General features: G+C 40.7%; 1 protein-coding gene across 3 annotated transcripts in view; it reads left to right on the forward strand.

Annotated features, from left to right (window-relative positions):
• The window catches only part of ABCC8 (ATP binding cassette subfamily C member 8), a 75,174-nt gene that overhangs the window by 34,129 nt on the left and 28,022 nt on the right, over positions 1-13,023 (forward strand). For all 3 annotated transcript variants that reach the window (XR_001332675.2, XM_005486610.3, XM_026793143.2), the window contains exons 13-18: positions 795-900; positions 1,122-1,232; positions 3,122-3,197; positions 3,288-3,393; positions 8,982-9,017; positions 10,505-10,540. Coding sequence is in view for 2 of the 3 variants with exons in the window: in XM_005486610.3 (XP_005486667.1) it covers positions 795-900; positions 1,122-1,232; positions 3,122-3,197; positions 3,288-3,393; positions 8,982-9,017; positions 10,505-10,540 (471 nt within the window). In the remaining variant the exon portion in view is untranslated. The remainder of the gene's footprint in view (positions 1-794; positions 901-1,121; positions 1,233-3,121; positions 3,198-3,287; positions 3,394-8,981; positions 9,018-10,504; positions 10,541-13,023) is intronic.

A 13,023-nucleotide genomic window follows, 5' to 3' on the forward strand; every position in this document is an offset into this window, starting at 1 on the left:
TCCAGCTAATTGAGCTCCTTTGATGTTGAGTTCATGATTCAATCCAATTCTTTCACAAATTTCATTTGGTGTTCCTGTGAGTAGATTAGACATACATTTTATAAAGTCAGGTACAGATATAAAATTAATGCCCTGATCTGTTAAATGTCTTAATAAAGGCACATTATCTCTTAGCTAATTAAATCTTAAAGCAGCTAGTGAAAATTTTATGCCTTCTTCTTTGTTGCTGGTTGTCAGGATTCCTTTTATATCTCATCAGTTGAGCACTATTCTGTTGTGGTGTATTCCTTTATCTAGTTACCTTATGCACATCATATTTCACCACAGATGGTTGAATTTGTCTCACGGTGTACAGCTTTTATAAGACTGTTCAGTAGGACTGACTGGGCCAAACTTGATCAGCATAAATGCCTAAAATTCTGTAACATTGATATATGACTAAAATTGGGTGAGTGGTTTCAAAACAAGCCACTGCTGTAGCCCTTCTGTGTCCCACCAAATGCCTGAAAAAACCTTTATGTGATATCGCGCCGGTGGTGTCAGAAGAGACACGATTTGAGGAACATGTGCACAAACTGTTAAAATATCACTGTTAATAGGCAACAGGACAGGTTTTGAAAGCTTCCTTGAGTAACTTGCCATTGCATGTTTTCATACACCTGTAACCAAACAAGAAAAAACAAACTGTGCAGCAGACAGCAGCTGAAGAAGGGATGCTCTGTAATAAACATTGCACTGAACTAAAGTTTTGCTTCCAAGGTTGAGGTGTCATTGTGGGGGTTTTTCCCTTTCAGTGTGCAGAAATTGAGTGAATTCCTGTCAAGTGAAGAAATTGGAGAAGAGCATGATAAATCTTCAGAGCTCAGAAGTGCAGATAATCACAGCAAGTACCAAGCAGTGGTGAGTAAAGCTGTCTCATTGCCGGTGAAGTGGCTGCAGTCGTTTGTACCCAGAATAAATTTTTCACTCCTCCATTTCCTACTGATTATTTCTTGCAATTGCAAAACCTCTATTTTAATACCCTGAATTGTATCATTCACACTATGGTTGCTAGAGTTTGGGACGTTTTGCTGATGCTGCCACCAATTAGTGCTTATTTCTGTCTCTCTGATTTTGCACAGCCACTCAAGGTTGTGAACCGCAAGAGGCCTGCCAGGGAGGACTGGAACAATTACAGCTCTCACATGAGAAGACCCATTAACATCACAGAAGCAGATGATTTTTGTGTAAAGGTGATATGAAGGTCACTCTAATAACACTTATATTAGCTCACTAATAGTCACTTTTGTACTCTGATGGCAGTTTAAAGTTCAAGACACAGCATTTGATGTGAACTGTTAGACACTTGTGCACTTGTCAGAGATTAACCTCCACCTTTCTTGTATCTGTCTTCCTTTTTAAGAATTAACTACTAATCTCTAGGTTGTGATCAGTTGCAATTGTTCCTTTAGATTTCACCCAGCCATTTGCTATTTCAAGTGTTTAAGTTATTAGCCCTGTTCTCAGATCACAGATTTTTAACCCAGAACAGCCAAGGTTGGAAGGAACCTCAAAAGATCATCTGACCCAACCTTTTATGTAGGCCAGACTCTTTCTTCCAGTTCCAGGGTCCGTACAGAATAATAGGATGAAGAAAATCGAAAAGAATTTGTTCTAGATGTTCCCAAAATAATGTCATCGTGGGTCTTCCCTTCCTATTTTGGACTTCCTAGTAGCCTTTCCCCAGATGAAATTAAAAACTAACTCCCAAAGACCTAACTTGTCTGAAGAAAAAAAATTACAATTACCCACTTTGAAGACTGATGCTCTTGATTTGTTGTGGAAATGGCCAGAAGTAATAAAAATCCTGATGGTTGTTATAGTGATGAAGCTGTTTATTTAGGGAGCCTGCTAATACATTTGCATTTCCAGCAAAAGAGGATGAATAATTCAGTTTCATGGCACTAAGTAGGACAACTGGTAAAGCTTTCTGGGTTTTATTTATACATGCTGAATTGGTGCAGGATCCTTCTTAACAGACTTCCAGGAAAATAACAGGAATATTTGAAAGAGGGTTTTGGGGGCAATGCTGGGTCAAAAGACTGCCTGGAGTGGCAACAGTGTCACGAAGGAGAGGCCAGTGCAGTAACCTCTGTAAGGCTTGCACAGAAAGCCAGGCCCAGGGATAATTTTTGGCTCCATCTGCTGACACCACTGTCACCAGCAGCCCTGGGTCAGTGAATTTGTGCAGGTACTGCCTGCCTGTAGCTCATTGCCCAGGAAGGGGCATCAGTTCAGAGAGGATCCTCTGGCTGCCTTTGTAATCCAGAGGGAGGAACACCACGCTCGCTTTGCTCAAGATAGGAGTGTCAGCTTTTCTCAAGAGTGTGATAAAAGTGTCCCCTTCCACTCTTCTTTGATGAAAAATTGTTGTACCTTGCATAGCTGAAAGGCTTTGAAGGCTTTAGTGGCTCTAAAGAAGTGAGAGAAGAGGGTCCTGTATAAATGCAGGCCTTTTAAAATTGTCTCCCATTCCTTGTTTCTTGTCGTATCCATGGAAATCTCCATTTAAAATCTGAACAGGCTTTGTTTCCTGGTTTTAGTCTTTTTCAATGAAAGTATTTTTGTATCTATTAAAACCTAGATTATCTGAGAATCATGTCAGAAATACAAAGGAAAATGCTGTAATGGGCAGCAACATCTAATTTCATGGAAGGTTCTGCAGGTCTGCTTGGAATTTAGGTGGTGTAATTGCTGTGTAAGCTGCACTGTGTCTCAAGTGACATTCAGGGCTCTGCAGAGAGCAAACTGGGCATGGATGTAATTGTGTTATAATAATTTCACTTATTACATGTACCCACCTTACAGAAAACAGAACAAGAGAAACACTAAATGGCAACTTTTTTTGTCCTTATGAATTCTTAATAATTTTCTAATAGTGCTAGAGTTCAGAGGTTTCTGCCCATCAAAGTACAGTCCTTCACAAAGTCAGTCACTTGAAGATCCATTTCCTGCAATGGGCAAAGGCTAACTCTGTTCCCATGCTCAGTGTAATGAAAAAAGAAGTGTCTCTGATGTTGGAGGGAAAAAGTGAGCTCTAAATCTAGGTTTCTGTTTATTTTATTTCTCCATGTTGTTATAGATCACAAATGGATTTTTCACTTGGACACCTGAAGGTCCTCCAGCGTTGTCCAATATTGATATCCGAATCCCTCAAGGTACAGAATTACATCAGATAAACAGAATAAGATATTTTTCCATAGTTATTTGCTAAATCATAACCTTATGTATACCTTTTACCCTCACAGGGCAGCTAACAATGATTGTAGGACAGGTGGGCTGTGGTAAGTCATCTCTCTTGCTGGCCATACTTGGTGAGATGCAGAAGATCTCTGGGAGCATATCCTGGACCAGGTAGGGGCATTTAATGTAAAATTCTAATTTAATTTTAAAATTCAGCTTGACTAGAGTGGTAATGCAGATAAAAGCCCAAAATCTCTCCTGGGAACTTGTGGAGTCAAGGATTTTCTAGATACACAGTCAAGATAAAAAGATGAGAAAGAATCCCCAGCCAGGGTGAAACAAGCTGCCTATTCCATTCCTAGGAAATGACAACCATTCTTGGGCATTCTGCACTCCAGCAACATAACCTGAGTGAAACTTTAACTCATTTGGAATTAGAATTAATGAGCTTGAGGCGTTGTGCAGCTACAGAATGGTGTTTGCACTTTCAGACCTGAGCTGGTGTCTTTGCATGGAGCCCTGAAGACATTCTGGCTCACTGGGAGCAGTGCCTGGCTCAGATGTGCGCTCCATCCCAGCACCAGGCCAATGCCTGAGAATTTGAAGAGTGTCTTTCAAGTGGCAGTGACCTCAGAGTCATCCCCAGTGCATCCTGCCTGTTGTGACAGGAGTGAGTCAGCCATGTCCTGCCCTCCTTCCCCAAGGGGACACAGCACCTGGACTCTGATAGCCACTTAGAGATTCCACTCATGTCTGGCTTGGGTATTGGCCTTGAAGGTAGGGGAAAAAATTGTTCTGAACTCCAGCAGCTTCTGTTGGGACTTCTTCTCTTGACCCTCAGGCAAGGTGACAGATGGTAAAATATATTGCAGCTCCTCTATATGGTTTCCAGTAAATTCCTGCCATCTCTAATACACAGTTTGATCAATGTGTGTGAACGTTTTTGGCCTGTTTATTTCACAGTAGCAGACTTCCTACTCCTACAGTCTGCACTTTGCCTTTTGGGCTATAATTATTTGTAGATAAAGTTCAACAAATTGCAGAAGTACCTAAAGAAACAATTAATTTTATTTTCAATTGATTGGGAATGAGGGAAAACCAGCCTACCTATAAATCAAATCCACACAGTGATGGACAGAGGGTTGTTGTTATGCAATGGATGCTGCAGTGATTTTGTGGAAGGGTTCTCTAAATTCTTTGAGTGCTTGTCAAGAGATATGATTTATATCCAACCTTCATGTATAAGCCAGTGTGGTAGTTTGACCTGGAAGGAGTGGGAATTCTGGGATGCTGTGGTCAAACCAATGGATGTTTGGAGTTTGATACTGACAACCTGGTGTAGCCAGTGGGGTTTGGACACACCTCCGAGAATACACAGGGGTTAAAAGCAGGGCTCTGGCCCTGGGAGGCTCTCTTGGGACGTCGCGGCGAAGAGGTCAGATCTCCCCCCGCCCCCCCCCCCCCCCCGTCCAGCCGCTGCTGCTGGGCGGGGGAGGGGCAGCCACGTGGTAGGCCCTGGGCCTGGACAGAGATGGGAGGTGAGGAGGCCCTCGAAGATGGAAGGGTGGAAGACCCCAGGGAGTCAGCCCTCGGGCAGCCATTCCCCCCCCCCAGGAGAGAGAGAGAGCCGGCGACACCGAATGTGATAGCAGCCGGCCCAGGAGGAGAAGGGGGGGGGGGGAAGAGTGCCCGGCCGGAGCGGCAGCGTGTGTGGGAGTGCCGCAGCTCCGGGACAGAGACTGAAAGTTTTAACCCCTTTCTTTCATGATTGGGGCCTTGCAAAAATGCTAATCCTCCTCGAAGCTGAATAAGAAGGGAGATAAGAGATGAGATGAGACAAGGACCTGGCCCGAAGAACGTGGAGATGATTGAATGGGGAGAGATGATTTGGAGTGGCCTTTTGGCTGGACTTTTCTTGTGGCCATGGACTCAGTTGTTCCTGTGACACAGAGACTGCACTTAGGGGGAAGCAGTGGCTCAGAACCAGGAGGGTTCATCGTGAGGACCCCCCGGCCCCAGGGGGTTGGAAAAATATGGGGGGGACAGATGTCCCAAAGCAGAGACTGTGCCTTTTTGGAGTGAGACAAGGCATCCTTGAAAGACAACTCTAAAAGCAGCTCTGATCCATGCGCGGTGGTGAGAGCACTGGGCATGGAAGGAAGATGTCACAAGCGGCAAAAGGACTTTTTTTTCGGGCGGTGCCGAGTGACATTGGAAGCACACGAGGTTTCAGTGTGTTTCCAGGGAAAGCCTATGGAACAAGAAGGACTCCTTTCCTCTTCATGAACTGCAGTTTGAGTATACTAAAGTGTGGTGCCAAGGCTGGGCAGTTGGTGATTTGGGAGAATGTATCGGACTGAGAAAGTCAGGTAGTGGGGAGGAGGAAAGTGGTTTTTGTAAGGTTTTCAATTTTTTTTCCTTTCCTTATAGTTTTTCCCTATTTTCCTGTAGTTTAGGTAATAAAGTGTTCTTTATGTTTAAGCTAAAGCCTGTTTTGCTTATTCCTGGTCACATCTCACAGCAGACACCAGGGTGAGGGCATTTTCATGGGGGGCACTGGCTCTGTGCCAGGCTCAAACCATGACAGCCAGTCACACTTCTGAGAATTGCACGTGCTTTAATAGCAATAATCTGTGGAAGGAAGGTTGTCTACTTTATAGGTGGGGAAAATGAAACATAAGAAGCTGACCCTTTCTGCTAGTGAGGGAAACAAGCACAGCAGCCAAAGTTCCAGAATGTGGTGATCTATCTATGAGAATATACTTCCATAAGCAGAAAATCAGACTGTGGTGAGGAGCCATACAGAATCCCTGCTGCCTTATTAGGTGAACTAATTTCATTTCAGCAAGGCTGTAATTTTTTGCAGAGGACATAACATGATTAACAAGTGTAATTTGAATGTCTGATGCTAAACTAAAACAGATGACATGATGTTTCTGATCAGAAACTCTGCTGTGTTTTTAAATAGCACTTGTTTAGAAGTATGTTCTTCACAACAGTGGAAAGGTCAGAACTGGTTTTCATGTCTTCTATATGTGCCAAAGTATCACAAGGTGCAATTCAGTTGTTATCACATTTGCTGTGCTATCTGTCAGATATGTAGAAAGGGACTTGCGGCTGAACAATCTGAGCACTGTAAGTGCTGGCTGCACTGAGGCAGATTAGGTGTTGTCTCATCTTTCAGAGCTGCTGCCATGTGCACTGGTCTATTCAGAGTGATGGATGCAGCCAGTGTGGGCTGCACGCTTGTGTTGTAAAGCTATCAGATGAAAGCTCCCTTAATTTGATAAGAAAATACTAATGCCTGACTGGGAACATGCAACCTTATCCCAGGTTCAAGGAGAGTAATTTTATCAAGTAATCATCAGGGCTGGTAGCCCCAGCTCAGGCAAGGAAAGGTGTCACCAAAATCTCTTAAGTTCCTTGTTAGAGCTCTTTCTTTGGGAATGCTTGGCTCCAGTCATTCATGTCACAGAATAGACCTGATTTAGTTCATCCAAATTTCCTTCCCCTTCCCTTCCTCCAAGGTCATGGCTATGAAGATGAAGGATGTGTCCTGCTGACATGTCACTCAGTGCTCAGGAAATCTGGATGCTGTTCCTGGCCCTTCCCTTGATCTCATAGATAACAAGTTATTTCCCCACTCTTTGCCTCCATGCTTTATGAATAAAACAGGATTAACTGCATATCATTTTTCTTTTTTCTTACAAAAATTCTTTCAAACCCTTAAAAAGTAATGTAGTTTATTCCTGGGCTCGGAGGGAGATAATCAGAAGCGAACCATGGCTCATTTGTGATATTTTTGTTGTGTTACAGTGTGTGTCCAGAAGATTCACCTCAGATTAATGCCTCTTGTCCAGAGCAGCCTGAAAGCATCTCAGCATAAATATTTTATAATATGGTTAGGGATTTAACAAAAATAGAGGACTCATTATTTACCTTCTGTGCAGGTGGTAAATGGTAATGATTTGACCTCTTATTGAGTAAATAATTATAGCTTATGCCATTGTAATTTCTTCTGGGCAGTATCTCACTTTTAACAGTCCCAATTTAAGTCTTGCTGGAGTAAATAATACCAGAAAATTGACCTATTGTATAAATTGTTTGCTCAAACAAATGTGTTGCTCAGACATAATTATGTAATTTGTTTTAAACAGGACATACATCCTTGCGTGTGAATCTCGAGTCCTTATAATGTGAAGGAAGATAGTGATTTAAGGTTGTTAACAGTAGGTTTTCATCTTAGTGTGGAGTTGACTGGTTTCATCTAATTTTTAAAAAAATAAAGTTGCTATTATGCCTATATAGTAAATTGGTTTTTTAAAATACATGTTTACTGGAGTTTTCAGAAACATCCAAGTACTTAATTTTACTTAAGGGGGATATCAAAATCTGAAGGTTTGAAAATCTCAGTAGGCTCATCTTTGCATCATTAAACATCTAAAGTACCTTGACAAATTAGATCTAGACCTCATTATCAAACATATGTTACTTTGACATTTCAGCATCCTTAATTGCCAAGAGTATGCAGGAAAAGGGGGAAGGAAGGGATAGGACAAGTGTGGAAAAGTTGGTTGAGAAATTTGAGCTAAAACTCCAAATGGAGAATAATTGTTTTCCTGCTACAGAGCAGAAACAGAGATCAGGGAATTGATTACCATTGGCCCAGGGTCATTGTGTCCTGCAGGGAAGGGCTGGAAAAGGAATTTTCTATTTCAGCCTATCACTAGTTCCTGTGAAGAATGTGTTTCTAGTTAATGACATGCAGCAGGCTTGTGGGTGTTTGGAGACTGGACCACTGAGTTCACATGGTCACTAAAGACCAGTGGAGTATGAGTGTACTGTGGAAAAGCTTTGTTCAGTACACAGACCTTTGGAGTAAAGGTACTGGTGGCTGGCTGGTGCTCTCAAATTGTACAGTAATTTGATTTAGATATGGTCATTGCTTATTATGCGTAAATTTTATGGAAGTGTCTCAAACCAACTTTTGAATCTGCTGGTATAGTTTTCTCTCTGGTATAGTTATAAGCAAATTGTGTTGACTCAAAGTTAATGAGACTGTCCTCTTTAAAGCATCAAAGACTTTGTTCCTCCTTGATTTTGTTTATATCATTTGACACACAGATTTTTCACTCTTTTGAATGGAACTGAATTTAGCATCAGTAATAAGTATGCCCAGTCATCCTGTCAAAACAACTCTGAATATCTTTGTGGACGTTTCAAAAATAGCAAAACCAAAACCTGTCTGTCCTTTGGACCTGCCTACATTAACACAAGCACATCACCCCGAGGATAGGGCTGGCACAGGACACAGTATGTGGCAACTGAAGGTGGGGTTTGGGGTTCACAGTAACCCATTATATGCTGTAAACATGCAGTTACTCTTGTGGGGGAAAAAAACCCACCAAAAACAGTATCACAAATTATCATTTGGTTTTCCCAGAAAATGAACTTTTTATAATGGAACATCATTCTTGCCAGAGCAGGACTTCTCAGTTCCGCTAGCACCTCCAGGACAGGGTGGAGGTGATTTTATTTGAGTCAAATTAATATTTATAAGGTAAAAAAGGGTCACGAAATCTTTTAGCCTGATGAAATCAAGTCAGTTTGTGTAGAAGGAACAGATGCTGCACTGGAGCCCTGTGATAAGTAATGTTTGCAGCCTCTGCACTAAGTGGAATTTAATAGTTTTTCTTTCTGGGGCAGATTGCTTGTGCCCAACTTAAGTAAACAATCTTTGCTTTCTATTTGTGATGCAGCTGCACTTCTGACAGTGAGACGGGGGAAGACTTCAGGTATGGTATTATATGCCATTATTGGCTTTCCTTCTGAATTGATTGCAGTAGAAAAAAACCAAAGGTTTCTAAAATCTTAAGATATAGAGTCAGAATTCTGAAAATCAGTGAAAATTTTAACTGCATTATCTCAGGATACAATTTTTGAAAGCACTTATGCAAGTTATGCAAATAAGAGTTGGATTTCTGTTATGAAAGCATTGCCATTCGGAGATTTTGAAAATTCTATCCTGATATGTCTTTGAAAATCTTTCTCTAAAGATCTGAACCAGATTATGCTGCACTTTGAAAAATGGTATTAAGTGTTTAAAGGTCTCATCTATTGAAGCAAATTCTCCCCATTAACCTTCTCTTCATTTTTTCACATCCTGTCATAAGTTTGTTTTCTCACCTACCATTCTTCAGGCACACGCAGAGAAGTGTGGAGAGTAAGAGATTAGTCCATCTGTTGGCACAGAAATTATTTTTACCTGATTAACATAGCTCAGCTTGGATTTTGGGAATATTTACTAAATCAACTGAGAACAAAGCTTTCTGATTTTGGGGCACAAACCTCCAGAATGATAAACCTTGTAAAAGTGATGATCCTGTTCCTGCTGGACTCAGTGAAAACTTTGTTGTTGAAATCAGCAGTGTCAAATGGCCTCCCTTACCTTGACTAAGGCTAAATCCTGTGGCTTTTACTGACCAGAATATGTTCTTGGTTCTGTGATTCTCCAGCTATTCCCCTGCCTTTTCTTTGGATTTGCCAGCCTCTTCTCTCCCATGTACTTTATTTCTCAGACCTGTTGCCTGGTTGTCAGACTGAGTCCTGCAAAACTGCTGCTCCCATCTGGGAGTATAAGAGGAATTTCCATATACCTCGTGTCTAAGGCTCATGGTAAAGGACACTTAGAAATCTCACAGTCCTTTCTGTGTTCAGAGACTGAAGTTTCTGGGCCAAGTTGAAGAAAAAACATTTGAACCCATTAAGATACAAGAGAATCATGATCAGAATCAGTCTCATGTTTGAAAGTGGTATGGAAATGGATGGAGAAGAGTGAGATAACATGCACAACAGTATAGCAAGAGTATTAAAAAATAGGAAAGAATATTAGACTGGATGAAAAAATTGCCTACATTGTCATATGTTCTGGGAATCCTGGTTTTTTAAGCGCTGTAAGAAAACCTTTGGTGGTTTTGTTGCGCTAACATCCTGTAGAAGATTTTTGGTGTTCTCAGATGAGAATTTTGGATCAAAGTCTTTTGAGGTCTTGAGCATTTACTCATAGGTGTTGGAGACTTTCTATGACGTTGTTTTAGCACTTCTCCAAACTGAAGCTTTAACTCTACCCTTTTTAGGTCAGAATTTTAGCATAAAAAGAGCTTTATTTCTGTTATGCAGTCGTTTTGCTGTATTTTTAATTATAACATAGTTATATTAATTTGTGGTGTTATTTGCACTGTCTGAAATATTTTTTTTAAACCCTTGTGTTTGTTTTCTACAGCCCAGAGAAAGAATCTCCTGTTGACATGGAAGTCAGGTACTACATTTTAAAAACTAATGGGAAGCCCCAGATGTTCTGTTCCAAACTCAGCCATTCTGTGGCTTGGTGAACATTGTTCAGCAGTCTCTGCAGTTAATAAGTTGAATATTCCCCCTTAAAGACAAACAAGATGTCTCTGTATGCATCTACTGCAAGATCTAAACCAAAAAACAAACAGGTGACCCTCGAAGTTTAATAATGGCAAAAGACTTCTTCCTGAATGCTCAGGACTGGCAATACCAGAATACTCCGATACTTTCCATCAGGCTGAAAATACAAAAAGCATATTTTTTGCATGTGTAGTTATAATGCAGAACAGTACATATTTCTCTCATATCTGAAGAACATTTGAATTTGAGTTGACTGATCGTAGAAGTTAATGAATTGTGCAAAATAATCAAGACAAAACTAGTCAGCAATCCCAAAACACATAGGAAAGGCTTTGCAATATATTATTTCCTCCATCATCGTAATCCTAACTCCATTGCATTTTAAGTGCATCTATTTGCTTTTAAAAATTGCCAACATCTCAGATTTGGTAGGTTTATTAAAGCACTGAGATTCATATATGAGTGTCCCTTAACTATTTGTGTTTGATCTTGAAGATCTACTGCACCTCCTGCACTTAAAAAATGAAATGTGAAAGTAGAGATAAATTAATAAGTTTAAGCAAACAATCTTCACAATGAAATGACTGAACGAGTAAGGTTGAAGGGACCTCAGGGGTCATCTGCTCCAGGAGGGCCATCCCAGAGCACATGGCACAGGACTGTGTCCAGATGGTTCTGGAGTATCTCCAGATGTGGAGGGAGACTCCACACCCTCTCTGGACAATCTGTTCCAGTGCTCAGCCACCCACACTGTAAAGAAGTGAATGTTGTTCCTTTTCACAGTGTTGTTTCTAATTAATTGACCTGATTCATAATTAGTAAACAGGCTTGATTTTATATTAGACATAGTTCATAGTCTCCAGGGAGCTCAGTGGAGGTTTTCTCTATTTACTGCAAGGCTGAATTTTTCTGTCTGCACCTTTGTGATAATTAAGAGGCTATGGTTAGTCTGTTGTGTTATCAGAGGGGAAACAAAAACACTGCATTGCTGAAACACATGGTTATTTATGCAGTCTGGGGACAGGAAGTAATCACTTCCACCCACAGAATGATGCCTTGAAGGCCTGTGTCTCCTAAACCATTGGTTTGCATTCAGTCCTAAACTGTGAAACCTTATGGATATTCAAGGCAGACTTGCAGAGCAAGTCTTGCACACTCCATTGCAGAATATTTTGTTCTCTGGATTTTCAGCCATGTGTTCTCACAGTTTCAGTAACAATTGTTTGATTCTCTTTACTGTATGCAGCACTGCGGACATGCAATAGGTTTCATATATGTGAAAAAGATGCTTGCAAGCATTTGCAGACTTTTTGTTTATGTCAGAATATAATCAGTCCTGATATGCCATCCTAGTGTCAGTTTGCAGTTGGGATTCATTTAGAGGAGTTTATTAAATCCTCAGTCCATAGTCAGTTTTGGCAAGCTCACTGCCTGTTGCAAAGTTCCTTGCAGTAATAAATTCTCACTAATGTCCTAAAAGCAGAATGTAATCCAAATGTGAGTGATATTCCCAGACATTGTGCTGCTTCTCAGCATGGAGTGCATCACACTGGCAGGACCCATATCTTCACTCAACCAAAGAACACTTGCTGATGTTTTTCAAAAAGTAAATTAGCAGTAACTTTTTATCACATTGAGAATTAAGAGCTGCAAAGTTGCAGTTTCAAGCAATGAAAAGGAGGGAAAGGGAATACATCTTCATCTTGGAATGCTCAGAGCAATTTTTTCTCAATTATTAGGATGAAAATGTCATACAAACTGAAAAAGTGCTGCTTTCTTGAGGCAGACCTGAATGCTCTTTGAATTAGATTTTCGGGCTGCAAGCTGGGCTGCCTAAGGGCTATTTTCTGTCTTTTTCTTTTGTTTAGCTATTTCTGTTTCATTTTCCAGTAAAGAAAATGCATAAAGCATAATGAAATTCTAGTGAACCATCATAAATTTCAACTTGGAAGCATGTTAGCAGAATAGTGGAATTGTGTGGTCTTTCAGGTCATCAACAAAAATTGGATCCTATCTTGGTTTCTAAACAAGCTTGGTAAAAGTATGAAAAAAAATGAGCAGGGCAAGTGACCCTAACTTATAAAGAGAAATAAAATGTACTTTGTCAAGTCATGGTTTGAATTGCTTTCAGGTCCATCTAGGCTGTCTAGCAGACAAAGGCCACGTTTGGGTGAGAGGTCCTATCTTTTTATTGGATTAACTGATAGAGCTAGGAAGAAAACAAATATGTTTTTAGGTATATGATCCCTCTATCTACCTTTTCTGTAGAAAGGATGATATGCCAATGAGTTTTCCAAAAGTATCAGTTGCTCTGATAAAAGATGTTGCCTTTCTCCCAGCTCTGTCTTACTGGGATCCTTAATGCACCAC

This window comes from Zonotrichia albicollis, chromosome 6 (assembly GCF_047830755.1).
Source record: "Zonotrichia albicollis isolate bZonAlb1 chromosome 6, bZonAlb1.hap1, whole genome shotgun sequence".
Classification (NCBI taxonomy): domain Eukaryota; kingdom Metazoa; phylum Chordata; class Aves; order Passeriformes; family Passerellidae; genus Zonotrichia; species Zonotrichia albicollis.